This window comes from Antechinus flavipes, chromosome 5 (assembly GCF_016432865.1).
Source record: "Antechinus flavipes isolate AdamAnt ecotype Samford, QLD, Australia chromosome 5, AdamAnt_v2, whole genome shotgun sequence".
Taxonomy (NCBI): Eukaryota; Metazoa; Chordata; class Mammalia; order Dasyuromorphia; family Dasyuridae; genus Antechinus; species Antechinus flavipes.
In genome coordinates, this window is record NC_067402.1 from 146,469,512 (window position 1) to 146,488,353 (window position 18,842).

Below are 18,842 nucleotides of genomic sequence, written 5' to 3' on the forward strand. Positions count from 1 at the left end.
ATGTTATATAAACTATTTGAAAAAATAGGGAATGAAGGAGTCCTACCAAATTCCTTCTATGACACAGACATAGTACTAATACCTAAACTAGGTAGGTTGAAAACAGAGAAAGAAAATTATAGACCAATCTCCCTAATGAATATCGATGCAAAAATCTTAAATAAAATATTAGCAAAGAGATTACAAAAAATCATCCCCAGGATAATACACCATGACCAAGTAGGATTTATACCAGGAATGCCGGGTTGGTTCAATATTAGGAAAACTATTAGTATATTTGACTATATCAATAACCAAATTAGCAAAAACCATATGATCATCTCAACACATCAGAAAAAGCACTTGATAAAATCCAACATCCATTCCTATTAAAAATACTTGAGAGTATAGGAATAAATGGGCTTTTCTTTAAAATAGTCAGTAGCATCTACTTAAAACCATATGTAATGGGGATTAACTGGAACCATTCCCAATAAGATCAGGAGTAAAACAAGGTTGCCCACTATCACCATCATTATTCAATATTGTATTAGAAATGCTAGCTTCAGCAATCATAGTTGAGAAAGAGATTAAAGGAATTAGAGTAGGTAATGAGGAAACCAAATTATCACTCTTTGCAAATGATATGATGGTATACTTAAAGAATCCCAGAGATTCTACTAAAAAGCTATTAGAAATAAACCATAACTTCAGCAAAGTTGCAGGATACAAAATAAACCCATATAAATCAGCAGCAATCATATATCACTAACAAAATCCAACAGTTAGAGATATAAAGAGAAATTCCATTTAACGTAACTGCCAATAGCATAAAATATTTGGGAATCTATCTACCAAGGGAAAGTCAGGAACTATATGAGCAAAACTACAAAACACTTTCCACAAAAAGTCAGATCTAACCAACTGGAAAAATATTAAGTGCTCTTGGATAGATCAAGCGAATATAATAAAGATGACAATACTACCTAAACTAATATATTTATTTAGTGTATTCCAAAGTCAAGACTTTCAAGGGAACTAATGAAAAAAAAAAAAAGTCAAATGAAGGTAGCCTATTTGTACCAGATCTAAAACTATATTATAAAGCAGCGGTCACAAAAACCACTTGGTATTGGCTAAGAAATACACTACTTGATCAGTGGAATAGGTTAGGTTCACAGGACAAAATATCAATAACTTTAACAATCTAGTGTTTGACAAACCCAAAGACCCTAGCCTTTGGGATAAGAATTCACTGTTTGACAAAAACTGCTGGGAAACTTGCAAATTAGTATGGCAGAAATTAAGCATTGACTCACACTTAACACTGTACACCAAGATAAGGTCAAAATGGGTTCATGACCTAGGCATAAAGAATGAGATTATAAATAAATTAGAACAACATAGGATAGTTTATCTCTCAGACTTGTAGAGGAAAAAGGAATTTGTGACCAAAGAAGAACTAGAGATTATTATTGATCACAAAATAGAAAATTCTGATTATATCAAATTGAAAAGCTTTTGTACAAACAAAACTAATGCAGAGAAAATTAGAAGGGAAGCAATAAACTGGGAAAACATTTTTATAATCAAAGGTTCTGATAAAGGCTTCATTTACAAAATATATAGAAAATTGACTCTAATATATAAGAAATCAAGCCATTCTCCAATTGATAAATGGTCAAAGGATATGAACAGACAATTTTCAAATGAAGAAATAGAAACTATTTCTAGCCATATGAAAAGATGCTCCAAATCAGTATTAATCAGAGAAACGCAAATTAAGACAACTCTGAAATACCACTACACACCTGTCAGATTGGCTAGGATGACAGGAAAGATAATGCTGAATGTTGGAGGGGATGCGGGAAAACTGGGACACTGATGCATTGTTGGTGGAGCTGTCAATGGATCCAACCATTCTGGAGAGCAATTTGGAACTATGCTCAAAAAGTTATCAAACTGTGCATATCCTCTGATCCAGTAGTATTACTACTGGACTTAGATCCCAAAGAGATCTTAAAGAAAGGAAAGGGACTCATATGTGCAAAAATGTTTGTGGCAGCCCTTTTTGTAATGGCTAGCAACTGAAAATTGAATGGATACCCATCAATTGGAGAATGGCTGAATAAGTTGTGGTATATGAATGTTATAGAACATTATTGTTCTGTAAGAAATGATCAACAGGATGATTTCAGAAAGGCCTGGAGAGATTTATATGAACTGATGCTGAATGAAATAAACAGGACCAGGAGATTATTATGTACTTCAACAACAATACTATATGATGATCAATTCTATGGATGGCTCCCTTCAACAATGAGATGAACCAAATCAGTCCCATCTGTTCAATAATGAAGAGAACCAGCTACACCCAATGAAAGAACTATGGGAAATGAGTGTGAACCACAACATAGCATTTCTACTCCCTCTGTTTTTGTCCGCTTGCATTTTTGATTTCCTTTTCAGATTATTTTTATCTTATTTCTAAGTCCTATTTTTCTTGTGCAGCAAAAATAACTGATATATATATATATATATTGTATTTAACATATACTTTAACATATTTAACATGTATGGGACTACCTGCCATCTAGAGGAAGGAGTGGGGGAAAGGAAGGGAAAAGTTGGAACAGAAGGTTTTGCAAGGGTCAATGCGGAAAAATTACCCATACATATATCTTGTAAATAAAAAGCTATAATTAAAAAAAATTTTAATAAAAAAATAAAATAAAAAAGAAAGTTAATCTGAATATTCTGTATTTGATTCTGGAGGCAATAGGGAGTGGCTAGAATTTTTTGAGTAGGAAGGACATGAATTTATGCTTTAGGAAAATCATTTTGGTGGCTGAATGGAGGGTAATCTGAATTCAGAAGATTTGTAGCAGGGAGATTCACCAGCAGGTTATTGCACTAGTCTAATATAAAGTGATACACCAGAATGATGGCAGTATAGAAAGACAAGTATGTATTTAAGAGCAATGCAAATGTGAAATTGATAGACCCTGGCAACAGATTGGACATAGGAAGGTGATAGGTAGTGAGGACTTGAAGATAACTCCTAGGTTTCAATCCTTAGGAACTACTTGTTACTTGTAGGAAGGAGAATCAGGGATTCAAGCAAGTATAGGGAGTAAAAAAACATAAAAGTGATTTGTCAAGCATGTGCTATGTTTGTGCTCCTGATGGTACCAAATATTATCTATGTTTTTGATCTCCATCAGTGAAGATAAAAGGTCAAAAGTGTGATCTCTTCTCTCCAGTTCAGAGAAAATGAAATGTAGGATCACACATTCAGAATTGGAGGGACCTTGGTGGTCATCTAATTCAACTACCAGATTTTAAAGATGAGGAAACTGAGCACGCAAGAATAGAAGAGGTATCAGAAGTTAAAACTAAAGAAAAAGGTTTAAAGAAATATTATTAATAGATGAAACACTTTAAAGTGAAGTCATAATAATTGTAACTACTAGCAGAACTAGCAGAAGGAACTCATGAATACAAACTAAGGGATATTCAGATTTTCTTTTATGAATATCTGTGAACTACTTATATATCATAGGAGTAATGCTTGCTCTGTGTGTCATTTTTATTCAGTTGAGAGCAGGCAATTTATTTCTGCATGCAGAAATATGCAACTTAGGTTGGGAGACTTGGAGGTTTGGTATATAATAAAAGAAAACATATTATTTTTATTATATAAATGATATATACTCAGTGCACCAAGATGTTTCCTGGGTATGATGTATATATAAATGTATCTTATTTTGAATTGTCTTTTTGATATACTTGAAAAACATTAAAGAACATTTAATGCTCCGCGTTTCCCTTCCCTCTCCCAAAAAAAGATTTAACAAGATAGAAAGAAATTCTGATGTTAGTATGGAAGGTAGAAGATTCTCACCAAAAGTAGGAATAAGGACCAGAAAACAGAGCAAAGTCTAAAATCTGAGTCATCTCAAAAGGAAAGTAGTTTTCTGTGATCCAAAGTAGGATGACATCAACACAGAAGCACCAGCAATTGAAAGATCATCCAGAAATCATTAAAGGAGGAAGGAACAAAAAGTAACAGTAGTTGTTAAAGTGTTAAAGTGAAAGATTCCACTTGGCTATGAATCAGACTGATACGAAAAATAGAGAAACCTACAATCTTCCCAGTTCCTATATTAAATGATTTTTTTTCTTTTTTTAGTAAAAAGTATTTTTTCCCAATTACATGTAGTACAGTAATGTTAAACATATTTGCTCATTAATCATATTGTGAAAGAAGAAACAGAACAATGGGGAAAAGCCCCCAAAACAAAAACAAAAGAAAATACTATATTTCAATCTGCATTCAAATTCCATCATTTTCTCTAGAGGTTGGCATTTTCCATCGCAAGTCCTTTGAAATTATCTTGGACCATCATAATACTGAGAAGAGCTAATGCCATCATAGATGCTCTTTTGCAAAGACTGATCAAGACCAATTGATGAAGTGGTCTTATTTAAAAAGAACAGAACAGATCAAAGAAGTGATGGCATAGCCAAGTAAATCAAGAAAATCGTGTATGTACAATGGTCTCTAGGTTCTGCTCACTTAACTCAGTACTAGTTCGTTTAAGTCTTTCTAGATTTTTCTGAAATCTGCCTGCTCATCATTTTTTATAGCACAATAGTATTCCATCACATTCATATACTACAACTTGTCAGCCATTTCCCAATGATAGGCAATTTCTAATTCTTTGTCATCACAAAAAGAGCTGCTATAATTATTTTTGCAAATATGACCTCATTGAGACTTGACAGAATGGGACTCAAGACTGGTTCATAAAATGGTCTTATTTAAAAAGAACAGACTAGATCAAAGAAGGGAAGTAAATTAAGAAAAATTCATTTGATAAAAGGCAGGAACCAATGGGAGGAAATGTTTGTATAAAATGGATACATTTTACATTTGTAAACATTATGTAAACATATGGAAGAATGTTAGAAAAAATATACTGTATTAAAAAAAATTACATATCACCTGGAGAGGAAGAATTACACAAGTTTGGGAAACAAACTTTGATGCAGGATCACTAATCTAGGGATCTATAGGACTTCTCCCTGGGCAACAGAGAAACCAACAAATCTGTGACTTAATAATGACTTCATCTTTCAAAAGGCAGAGAAAGCCTCAAGTAGAACTACTATTCTGAACATTTCTGACTAGCAAAGAGTTGTTTTTTGAAGTAGAAATGACAAGTCAACATTTAAACATAGAACTTGTGATTTTAAAAAAAGAGGAAAGCAATGCATTTAGACTGATGTATCTATATTTGGGGAGATTGAGTTCAAAGGGTGATGAAAAAGGATGGGTGAGATCTATATTAGTATGACTTAGAAAATTTGACAACCAATTCAGATTTTTAAAATTAGACACTACAAAAGGTAGAAGAGCAAATAACTTAAGATGAACACAAAATAGTACAGAACTATTAGAATATCTGAAATACTAAAACCCAGAATGAGAGGCTGTGAATGCTAAGGATTACTTAGCAAAAGGAGTTTTTAAATTTTTGTATACTGGGATCAAATGAAAATATGATGGCAATGAAAAGCCTCATTACTTCTGTTTTCTCTTGCAAAAAAAAATTGTCTTTGGATGGGGAAGAACAGAATAAAAATGGCTAATAAGGAGCTGAAAATCAAAAATAAGAAAGTAGTAAAAAAAGCAAAAACAAATTAAAAAACTCCAACTTATCTGTTCTCTAGTAATTGAAGTAAGCAGGGCCTAAAGAACGACATCTTAGGGTACTGAAAAACTGATAGATATGAAAGCACTTATGAAGAGAAGTAGTGATTTCTAGAAGTCAGCATGACACCAGCAACCTCGGATTATATTAAAATAACACCATTTCTTTTTCTGACAGGATAGTTTAACTAGATTGGTAGAAGAGGAGAATGTCAAAGAATATATTTTAGTAAAGAATTTAGTAAAGATTTTGACAAAGACTATAACAGGATCATAGACTAGAAGCTGGAAAAAACCTTACAAGTCATCTAGAGATGTCAAACACAAATTGAAAGATACTTTAAGGACACTGATACATTGTTGGTGGAATTGTGAACACATCCAGCCATTATGGAGAACAATTTGGAACTATGCTCAAAAAGTTATCAAACTCTGCATACCCTTTGATCCAGCAGTGTTTCTACTGGGCTTATACCCAAAAGAGATACTAAAGAAGGGAAAGGGACCTATATGTGCCAAAATGTTTGTGGCAGCCCTGTTTGTAGTGGCTAGAAGCTGGAAAATGAATGGATGCCCATCAATTGGAGAATGGCTGGGTAAATTGTGGTATATGAATGTTATGGAATATTATTGTTCTGTAAGAAATGACCAGCAGAATGAACACAGAGAGGACTGGTGAGACTTATATGAACTGATGCTAAGTGAAATGAGCAGAACCAAGAGATCATTATATACCTCAACAACAATACTGTTTGAGGATGTATTCCGATGGAGGTGGATCTCTTCGATAAAGAGAGCTAATTCAGTTTCAATTGATCAAGGATGGACAGAAGCAGCTACACCCAAAGAAAGAACACTGGGAAATGAATATAAACTGCTTGCATTTTTGTTTTTCTTCCCAGGTTATTTATACCTTCTGAATGCAATTCTCCCTGTGCAACAAGAAAACTGTTCGGTTCTGCACACATATATGGTATCTAGGATATACTGTAACCTATTCAACATGTAAAGGACTGCTTGCCATCTGGGGGAGGAGGTAGAGGGAGGGAGGGGGAAAATCGGAACAGAATTGAGTGCAAGGGATAATGCTGTAAAAAATTACCCTGGCATGAGTTCTATCAATAAAAAGTTATTAATAAAAAAAATTTAAAAAAAAGAAAGAAAGAAATAACAGGCTACCATTATCACTTTCTTCTAGATAGCTAAGTAGTACTATGAATAGGAAATTCTGATTCAAATCCAGCTTTGGCATTTATTGTGCTGTATGATGCTGTACAAATCACTTTCCTTCTGTATGTCTCAGCTTTCCTCATTTCCAAAATGGGAGATAACAGTACCTCTCTTGTAGCACTATTGTAAAATTGGACAAGATAGCACCTGTAAAGTGCTTCGTATAGGGCCTGGCACATGGGGTATGTATTATATAAATGTTATTATTGTTGTACTGCAGTATATATATATATATATATATATATATATATATATGTGTGTGTGTGTGTGTGTGTGTGTGTGTGTGTGTGTGTGTGTGTGTGTATTTTTAAAATTTTGTTAAATATTTCTCAATTGCAACTCAATCTGGCTCCTATAGCACAGATTGTACATAGAGGGTGGCAAGGTGAATCTGATCCTATGATCTAGACCAGGGCTTCTTAAACTTCTTCCACTCATGACTACTTTTTGCCCAAGAAATTTTTATGTGACTCCAAGTATATAGGAATATAAAATAGGTATACAAAATAAACATAAAAACATGAATAAACATTAAAAAAAAATCTAAATTTTGTGACACCCCTTCCCCACATTCAGTTAGCTCTCAAACTACAGTTTAAGAATCTGGGATCTAAACTAATTCATTAATATTACATATTAAAAAACTAGACCAAGATAGATGATTTGCCCAAGGTCAAACAGAGCTGGAATTCAAAAATCAGCATCTTTCATTTAAAATCTAGTCTATTTTTCACTAGGCCATAATCCTTTTAACAAGGAGATATATTATTAGATGATAGGTTAAGTAAATTTGGAAATGCCAGAATAATTATGTTCAGTGAAATCCTGTAGGCTAAATGTAAGGAGAACTTCCTAATAATTACAAGTGCCTAGAAGAGGCTACCTCAGGAGGCAGTGGATAATGCAATAAAGTACTCAGGTAGCATAGTGGAGCTGAGAAGATGGAGTTTAAATGCTGCTTCAGATACTCAGCTGTGTGACCCAGAAGCAAGTTACTCAACCACCTGTCTTCCTCAGTTTCCTCATTTGAAAAATGAGGATAAAACTAATACCATGCAAAGCACTGGGAATACAAATTAAGGCAAAAAAAAGAGTAACAGAGGTGGACACAACAACAACATTTTTTTACCAGACAACTGTGTTAAGTAAATGTTTTAACAAATTTATGTCATTTGATCCTCACAACCTTGGAAGATAGATACTAGGATGATTTCTACAATTAAAGAAACAGAAGGCAAAAGTGGTGTGACTTGCTCTGGGTCACACAGCTAGTCTTTGAGGATGGATTTGAATTCAGGTCTTTCTAAGTCCAGGACCAAGTGTCTATTCACTACTACCTAGCTGATTCTAGTGGGGAACAAGGAATATACTCATCCCTTCATCCTTGACTCTGATGAATTGGGGATAAACACAAGAAATCTTTTAACGTCCTGATTCTCAGATTCTTCATCTTTAAAATGGGGATAATATCTTATCTATTTATCTTATAGGGTACTCTAAGGAAAATCTGTTTTTTAAAAAATTTTATTAATTTAATATTTTCCCCTAGTTACATTCAAAACATTCTTTGTTGTTAAGATTTTTGAGTTCTCAGTTTTCTCCCTTATTCCCCCACTCACAATTAAGAATCCACATGTGACGTTAACAAAACATTTCCATAAAAGTCAAGTTGTGAAAGAAAACATAGATTTCCTGCCCTAATAAAAAATAAAAACCCTCAAGAAATAGTAAATTAAAAAAATAGAGAGTAATGGGGGGGAGGGAGGGGGAGAGAAAGAGAGTGAGAGAGAGAGAGAGAAAGAGAGAGAGAGAATATGCTTTGATCTGTATTCAGAATCAATCAGTTCCTTTTCTGGATATGAATAGGATTTTTCATCATAAATCCTTCAGAGTAGTCAAGGATAACTGTACTGCTGAGAATAAGAAAATCATTTACAGCTAGTCATTCCAGAACATTGCTATTCCTTTGTATACTGTACATTTCACTTTGTTCATGGAGGACTTTCTAGGTTTGGGGTTTTTTTTTTTTTTTTGGAAAGCATAAGCAAAGTCTTTGTAAATATTAAAAGCACTGTATAAATGAATTCTTATAATTATCCTTGCCCAGCTGTGAACCATCCTGCCATAAGAAGGAAAAAGAAACCAGGCATTGTCACTGGAAATTACAGTAGCTCTAGATCACCAGCCTAGATCTTATAATCACAAAAGAACTAACTCCTGTGAAGCCAGTCATTCCCACCAACTGCAGTTAACTATCTCACTCACAACAGAAAAGAAGGGAGGCAGCTTGTATCAGAGAAGTTCAAACAATCACTACCACCATAACCAACAAGGGAAGAGTTTCAACTTTCCTCCTCTCACCTGACTCTTTTCAATTTCCTTTTGTATGTTGTCTTCCCCCATTAGCCTGTAATCTTAACTTTCTTTTTTGTTAGTATCCATACAGTGCTTGGCACATAGAAAGCATTTAATCAGTTTATTATTAACTGAATTCTTTACCTTTCAGGAATCCACACACTTCAAGGACAAACCCATAATTTTTTTTTTTTAAATAACAGCTTTTTATTTTCAAAATATATGCAAAGACAGCTTTCAACATTCGCCCTTCCACAACTTTTTTTTCCCTTTCCTTTCCTCCAACCCATTCCCTTAGACAGCGAGCAATCCAATCTAGATTAAACACGTGCGAGTCTTCTAATTTCCATTTATCATGCTGCATACATCTTGTCTATTTGTTTGTACATAATTGTCTCCCTCATTTGATTGCTCTCTCCTTGAAGATGGAGACTTATGTCTGTCATAAATTAGTTCAAAAAATTCTCGTCAGAATTCAGCAAGGCGCTTTGCACACAGGAAGTGCTTCGTTCACACAAGTCCCTGAAAGTCTTGTAGATGGCACCAATTCCTCACTTTTGAGAAAAAAAATTCGGTTTTGTACTTATCAGATTTGAGGTTCTAGTGGGCCATTTAGGAGGAATTCTAATTTAATTTTTCATACAAGTTTCAATATAGGAATAAAAGAGGACATAGAGAAGATTATACCAATATAATTTGCATCTTCTGGGAAACGTAGCTAGCGTTTTTGGTTTAAGACTTTTACTAGGATGGTATTCACAAGATCTAGTTTATCTATCTAGTTCACATTCAAGATGGAATTGAAATAAAGAGGACTTGGATTTGACTAAAACTTTAACTTTCCTTGGCCTTCTGTCTATTCCTTTTCTGCTTTAAAAGCCAGTGTTTCCCCTAATTTCTACACTAAACGTCGACCTACAATATATCCAATGAGGAGCTCGTCGAGGATCAAGTGCGCCGCGATGCCCGCCGGGACTTGTAGTCTCCGGGCTTGCGTCAGAACCGCTAAGTCATGCGGTGTCATCTTCACCACCTCGACTACCTTAAGGTGGCTTCCTAGTCTACGATGGAAAACACCAGTCTGCCACTCATCTTCCACTTTACCTCAACACTTACTCCATCTCTCCTAGTTTTCGACCCGCGACCAAATGGCCAAGGCGTCACGTGTAACTCACCCTTCGGGGCAGGAACTTGTTCGACAATCCCCAGAGACGCGTGGGCCCCGGCAGCAGTAAAGATCGGAGACCAGCAATCGTCGCCATCTTGACTGGGGAATGTACCGAGATCTAAAAGCGTTAAGGGGAGCGGGGGAACTTCCGGGGTCTTACGGAAATATCCTCTCTTGCTCGTGAAGCGGGGCCTTGATCGCCACCGTGTGGCCACAATGGAGAATGACACATGCCTCCTGTAAAGGGAAGGGAAGACTACATATCATCCATCAATTTTATAAAATGCTCCAGTTTTTTTTTTACATTTTATAACTTTCATTAGATTTTTTTCCTACTGTAATCCCATGTATTTTATCTTATGCATTTAAAAACATTATTCTTTTAAAAATATTTATCTCCATTATATACCTCAACAATAATACTGTTTGAGCATGTATTCTGAAGGAAGTGGATCTCTTCGATAAAAAGAGCTAATTCAGTTTCAATTGATCAAAGATGGGCAGAAGCAGCTACACCCAAAGAAAGAACACTGGGAAACGAATATAAACTGCTTGCATTTTTGTTTTTCTTCCTGGGTTATTTATACCTTATTCAATTCTCTCTGTGCAACAAGAAAACTGTTCGGTTCTGCACACGTATATTGTATCTAGGATATACTGTAACCTATTCAACATGTAAAGGACTGCTTGCCATCTGGGGGAGGAGGTAGAGGGAGGGAGGGGAAAAATTGGAACAGAAATGAGTGCAAGGGATAATGCTGTAAAAAATTACCCTGGCATGCGTTCTATCAATAAAAAGTTATTAAAAATAAATAAGTAAATAAATAAGAGTTTAAAAAATTAAAAAAACAAAAACAAAAAAACAAAAAAAATATATTTATCTCATTAGATCCTTACATCAACCTCGGGAGGTAAGGAAGTAAGGGATTCCTGCCCCGCAGGATGAGTTACACGTGACGCCCTGGCCATTCGGGTCGTGGGTCAAAAACTAGGAGAGGATAAAGTAATTATCCTCCTTTCAACAGCTGAGGAAACTGAAGCAAATATAAATTAAGCTCAAAGTCACACATATGGGAATTGTCTGAAGCCAAATTTGATCTCAGAACTTTCTTATTCCAGGCCCAGCATTCCACCTACAACATCACCAACCAGCTCTATGGAAAAACATGTACGGCAGGAAGAGACATTGTGCCCCGTAAGGACGAATTGAACATAGAGGATGGAGGATTTTTTTTTAAAAAAATAGAAAATCCTTAATTTACCAGTAGGTAAAGGTGAACAGCTTCAGGAACTCTTCAGGATCAAGTATTTGCAAAGTGGCTTCATTATTTTGTTTTAAAGTGTCATTACATCCCATAACACCAGGACAACTTACATCTAGAAATAGAAACATTTTTCAAAACCAAAACATATATTAGTCATCTACCTGTGAAGTAATGAAAAGAGCATTATTAGAGTCAGGAGACTTGGATTTTAGTTTTGGCCTTCCTTCCATTATAACTAATTGTTGATAACTTTTTTTTTAATTACCAAAAATATATAGTATATAGTGGAAAGAACGTTCAAGGCATCAGACAATCAGAATTTTAGTCCCAGATTTAATGTTTTTATGAACCCCGATGAATCAATCCATCTAAGAGTCAGTTCACTGATTCATAAAATTTGGACTATGGTATGAATGCTGCTGTTGTAAATAAAACTATTCTAAAGAAAGTATTTTATAAATATTTTAATTTTAGTTTGTTTTTTGTTACAAACCTTTGATTTAATCACTAAAAGGCAAGAAAACTCAATGGAGATCCCTAATTGCCTTGTAACTGAATTTTTATGGCACTATACCCATTCTTTATGATGGGTATAAATATCCAATTTATTATTTAGATGGGGCTTTGGGATGCTTGGCTGGTGGATTGCAAAGGGAACTTTATTCAGCTAAATCAATTCAAGAAGTTCTCAAGAAGTCTATCCTTGTTGAATGTCCTTCTCTTGGATAAATAAATCATTTGTTAATTGTTGATACTTTTAGTCTAATTTCCTTCTAATATATAAACTAAACTATCTCAATATCCTTTCCTGTTTTGGTTAAATAAATCTCCTTTTTTTAACTATTGAATGACCTCCAAAGTGACTCATTTGTTCCAATATCAAGACTAAATTACCAAGGTGGCCCGAGTTAGGCCCAACCCCAAATCTTCCTCATATCCATCCATATTTATAACTTCTCTATTCTGTAAAGGACATTATTATTTCAATCACTTTGCTTCATATCTTGGTCATTCTCAATTCCTGATAATTCCTTACCCTTTATAGTCAATCCATTGCCAAATCATATCCCTCACATCTGCTTCTTCATAGTAAAACAGCTATCATACATACATATCATCACATATCATACTATCATACATACCTTTTATATTCTGTTTGGACTATTATAATAGCCTTCTAATTATTCTTCCTCTTTCTATGCTGTCCCCTTTCTAATCCATCCTCCTTAGCTGCCAAACTGATGTTTCTTAGTGACATGTCTGTCTGATCACATCACTCTCTATTCTTTTTTAGAATAAAATACAGATTACTCTATTTGACTTTCACAGTTTGTTGTGATGTTCTTGGTGGTTTTTTTGGAGGTGGAGGAATTTGAGGATCATACCTGACAGAAAAATTGATTATTTAAAAGGAGGCCTTGATTTGAGACATTAGAAGCCACTGAGGAGATATGTGATAATTAGAAGAAAATACACAAAGAAGAAGCAGAAATTTGCTGGAGGCTTTTCAGATGGTCCCCATTCAGCCCTCTGGTAGTTTATATTCTATCCTGGAGTGAGTTGAGACACTGTTAGGTCATTCAACAGTTAACAAAAGGAGATTTACTAGTACATAGTAAGAGAAGAATATCCAACGAAGATATACATTGAGAAAACTCCAAATTCATTCAGGCAAGCTCTCTTGCCTGAGTTACCATCAGTTCCTACTAGACAAGGATTGGAGAACAACTGGAACTTCTTATGGATATTTTGTATGCAGATGATAGCTGGTTCAGCAGTTAGAGTACTGGCCTGGAGTTAGGAAGACCTGAGTTCAAATTCAGCCTCAGGTACTCATTAGTTGTGTGATCCTGGGCACCATCTGTTTGCCTTAATACAATAGAGAAAGAAAGAGCAAACCACTCCAGTATCTTTGTCAAGAAAATATCATACCTGATTGTAAAGAGTTGAACACAACTGAACCGTAATCACCAGAAAGTAATATCAACAGCCTCTCTTTAGTCCTTAGTATCAATCAAATCTCAAAAATGGTTTCAGTACCCTTTATGGAAAAACTATCCTAACTTTCATGAAGCAAAGATTAGGATATTGCGTTCACTACTCTCCATGGAAAAATCCTTCCAATCTCCTAGACGAGTAGGACTGCTTAATAGTCAACCCTCAACCATGATCTTTGGTTTTCAAGCAGCATAATATAGGCAGCATGAAAGAAAAATGATCCAGACAACTACTACTGCCTTGCCTCTCTGACGACAGAATAGTCTCCTGTCAGTACCACATCAACTCTTTGTCTAAAATTATATAGCAGTTTAAAACTATGGGTATGAGTCCTGAGTGACTTTGGAGCCTTGGCTTGGAAATAGCATGTCTGTTGGAATCCTTACTAACTGCTAACTAATTAGAGTTGATCTAATCTTACAAGAAGATTTTGGCCAGAACCTGAAACAAGGTACTAAGTAGAACTAATTAATACAAGGCTTGTGTTCACACCTTTACTCATTGGAGTCCACAAGTATGCTAGCTTCACAAAGTACACTTTCTAACTTCAAGGGAGTCCACACCTCCCTTAAAGCTCGTTGGGCCAGAGAGCACTATGGGAGAAAACCCATAATCCCATTCTCTCAGAAGAGTCAGATAAAAGGCCAGCGATGAGGGATCTATGGCAGAATACATTTTTTCCTCTTGGCTGGCTGGTCGCAGAAGAGAGCTCAGCTGGACTCGAGAGGAGCAACTCTGGTGGCAGACGAAGGGTTTTCAGAGGATACAGCTACGAGTGGAGAGTTCAGTGGACAACCAGATTCATCTTCATCTCATATCACTGTAGTTGGTGGCTGGACTCCCCAGAAGGAGACAAGAGAGACATTCCATCTCTGTGTTGGTTGGAGGCTGAAGAAAGCAGAGGTAGAGGCTGAAGGACAGAACCTTTGGATTTGGAGACATCCGAAGGGCTCTAAGCCTCTAAACCAGCTGTGCTTTGAGAAGAACAAGAACTCCAACATTTGAACTCATAACACATGTCTTGGTGCATGTCTGATATAACTTCTTTCATGATAAACTTATGTTAGCCTTTAGTGATTACCATGTCCCTTTTTATTAAAACTCACAAATAATAGAGAATTTTACTAACAATCAAAGTTTTGATATTGTTTTATACTTTTACAAATTTTAATTTTATTTTTAAAATTCTGAACTTAGCAAATACCAAATAAAATGACCATTTCCATATTCAGTGTAGAAGAGGCGGCCATAAATGGAAATTCAGATTTCTATTATGTAATGTTTGTTTTTCTTTTAAAGTATATAATAAATTCAGCATGTAATTTTCATAGCTGTCTTGCTTCTCTGTGATTTTAAGAATCAAGGTCAAGCTAACTGGCATGTGGTCTGAATGTAATACAATACTATGAAACAAACATTTATTTAAGTTTTTGCATGTTATTTGTGAAAATTGCCTTCCCTTTTTTTTTTTTTTTTGAAAATCGGGGTAGAATTTTCCTTTCACCAATTCTTGGGATCTCTTTTATTCTCTGTGATTTTTTTGAAACTTTCTGACAGTGATTCAACATTCACACCTGCTGATTATTTTAGAACTCTGTAATGTAATTTATCTGGCAATGTAATAAAATCATCTAGGGCAACTGGATGTTATCTGACAATTTTATCTTATATTGAGTTTCAATCACTTAAAAAAATTTTGTTCTCAACTTCTCAGTACAACGTTTGAGAGAAATTATTGTTTCCCTCTTGTATTTAATAACTAGTTATTGAATTGGGATCAAGGTTTTTTCCTCTTATCTATTTCCTAAAAAGGGTTGATTGATTCAGAAATCAATCCCTGCTGGTTATTCCGGCAGACTTTGAATTGCTGGGCTGATACTGGGAGGAACTCCGATCTGTTCAAAAGATAAAATTAGATGAATTAATGGATTCCTGCTCATAGTGTTTACTCATACTGGTCTGGGAAAATGTGGATTCTCCCTTTTGAATGATGGGTGATGTGGATTTTGATAAATCTTTGACCAACACTAGGTGCTAAATGTCTTGTACTCCAAGACCCTCATTGGAATAAGCTTACCTCTCATTATAATCTTTCTCTCATTACTTGCTAGCCAATCAGAGTTTTCATCCACAGATGAAAGTAAAAAGACTTCATAGATATTGAAGGTTTGACAGGTGTGGCCTCTTTGTTCGTGGAAGGTAAAAAATGAGCTTATTTTGCTGAGGCTCTAGATGAAATTAATGAAAATGACTATAATTTAGCCAGAAACTCTCTCAGAAATTTTCAGTCATCATATTTGATAATTGAAGCTCCTTCTCTTATAAGCCCTGTTATACAGGACCAGGAGCACAGTAGGTATAATAGGCTCCTTAAACTCCAATATGTCTAATGTCCAAGAAATTCCTTCATTTTCTCCTCTCTATTAGTAAAAACAAATAAGCAAGCAAGCAAATAAACTTTAAAGCAAAAAAGCAAAATAAAGCAAAAAATTTTAAACAGGATTCATTATCACCTTATAACAACAATTACAGTTTTCTGAGAGGCTTATATTTAAACATAGATCACGTTGTAGGATTACTAATTAGAATTTTACATTTTATCTTTGCTCTGTATTTAAATAATTCCTAGTAAAATTGCTGGTAAAATGACCACACTAGGACTAAGGCTACTCTTCATGACCATTTTCTTTCCTTCATGCAAGTGCTTTTCCTCACATTAATCAACTCCAACTAGGGTGTGCTAGTAAACTTATAGCAACTGTCTTTCTTTAATAAATAAACAAACAAACAAACAAAAAAACCCTATACACACATAAATGTAAATATATATATAGGATGTATGATATGTAAAATGTGTATACAGATAAGTAAAATAGGTATGTATAATATGTAAAATATATGTATATTATATGTAAATAACCACATATATCTGCATGATATCTAAAGTGTATATGTATCTATGATATATAGTATATGTTTGTATGTATAATATGTTAGGTTGATGTGTATGTGTTAAATGTATTAACACAAATATATACATATAAGCTGTTTTATTAGCATTTTCTACATCATTTTTGCCCACAACATTCAACAAAACAATAAGCCAAGCTGATTGATAGTGTTGACAGATTTCAAGGAAATTTTTATAGGGAAAACTCATTTTTAAGCTGAGTCTAGCACGCCCTTGGTGTAACTCAACAGAATCTAAGCCTCTAGATCTCTTAAGGTTTCTTCTGTGTTTGTACACTTTCACCTTAATGACTTACTCAGCAATGGAAACATAAAGGAGAAAAGGTAGCCGTAGCCTGAGATGATACATCTATCTATCTTTGAGTCCCTACTCCAAGTAGGAGTAACAGTTGCAGAATGATGAAAGCATTTTTCAGCATCTTTTTGAGCAATCTAGAGACTGCGACATGGGAGAGTTGTAGCTAAGAGACTGAAACAGAAATCATCTCTTCTTTTAATTGTTGTAGCATCCTACCCTTTGCTACTGTGACTAGATGAAAGGACTTAGGGACTATGAAGGATTCACCATTCATAAAAAATGTCAACTCTTCCTAATGCTGTGTCATCACAAAACCAGAAGCAGATCCCAAAGCATTCTTGTGGTAGACTAGAATCAAGAAGGGCCACACCAAGTACAGGAGAGTTCCCCCTACATATATTTGTGTATATTGTAGCTAGCTGAAAAAAATAAAGCAACTTCATTTTGTTGCAATTTCTCTATCTTGCTCTGTTGACCCTGATCATGTTGTAGCCCCAAGTGGTCTATAACTTTCCTTACTGCTGAAACAGCAAGGACAGTGTTATCCATTAGGGCCAGGTGATAAGAGATAGCTAATCTGAAGAACAGCCTTTCCTGTGACTCAGTCCCAGCAACAAGGAAAACCACATCTCTTATTCCTACTTTGCAAGACCCGAACCACAATTCATGTCCAATCTTGAGGTATTTCATACTCAATTTACCTCCTGCCTAAATTAAAACATATACATATGTGTGTATAATTTGTCTTTTTGTTTCTTTGTGGGGTCTCTGCTCTGATGTGGGCAAACTTATTAAGCCCTCATTAGTTCCTAAATTTCTTGATTGCATTGGTTTTTTTTTTTTTTAATTTTAAAAGCTTTTTATTTTCAAAATATATGCATTGATAGTTTTCAACATTCACCCTTGCAAAACCTTGTGTCCAAATTTTTTTCTCCCTCCCTTCCTCCTAAGCCCTCACTTTGATAGCAAGAAATCCAATATATATTAAACATGTGCAATTTTTCCATACATATTCCCACACTTATCATACTGCACAAGAAAAATCAGATCAAGAAGGAAAAATGAGAAAGAAAATCAAAAGGAAGCAAACAATAACAAAAAAGTGAAAATACTATTTTGTGATCCATACTCAGTCTCCACAATCCTCTCTCTGGCTACAGATGACTGTCTCCATCACAACTCCATTGGAACTGGCCTGAATCATCTTTGTGTCTAGTTTTTATTTTGGCTCTGATTTGTTCTATCACTGACTAGTTTACCATATGTGTGTGTGTGTGTGTATGTATACATACATACAAACACACACATATATAATTTATCTGTCACATATTTATCTAAATAAAACGTATCCTTCTTACATATTGATACCATTTAGTGTGGTTTTGTAGTAATACAAGGATGGTCTTTAGTTTAAAAAAAAACAAGTAAAATGTCCATTTTTAATTGAAAAGCCTATGAATATTTACAAGGCATTGAAAAGAGATTGCTTCTATAACATTGTAACATAATTAATTTCATATCTGGGTTGGTGAAGCCTTAAAGAGTCCTCAGCTAAGATTCTTGTATAGCTGCCCAGGACTCCATTTTACCTCTTTCTAGAGATGTAGTCAGCCTTATATTGTTTGGATTTCAAGGTCAGACATCTCATAGGTCAGTGACCTCCGGTTGAATAGCTTCACAATAGTCTGAGGAGGTCAGAATAATGCCCATCTAATTTTTTGAAATATTCCACTTTGCATTTAAGATCATAGTATCACAGATTTAAAGCATAGTTGTTGATGTTTCATGTCATCCTTATAGGTTTGTTGGGGCAGTGGGGACTCCAACCCATTAAAGGGTTTGTATATTAGAGAATGGTGTGTT

General features: G+C 34.9%; 1 protein-coding gene across 1 annotated transcript in view; it reads right to left on the minus strand.

Annotated features, from left to right (window-relative positions):
• Positions 1-11,795, minus strand: part of PMPCB (peptidase, mitochondrial processing subunit beta) — a 38,888-nt gene extending 27,093 nt beyond the window's left edge. Inside the window, exons 1-2 of the mRNA XM_051961627.1 lie at positions 11,711-11,795; positions 10,456-10,685 (exon numbers count right to left, since the gene is read on the minus strand). Of these exons, the coding sequence (XP_051817587.1) occupies positions 10,456-10,542 (87 nt within the window). The 5' untranslated portion in view covers positions 10,543-10,685; positions 11,711-11,795. The remainder of the gene's footprint in view (positions 1-10,455; positions 10,686-11,710) is intronic.
• Positions 11,796-18,842: the final 7,047 nt, after the last annotated feature.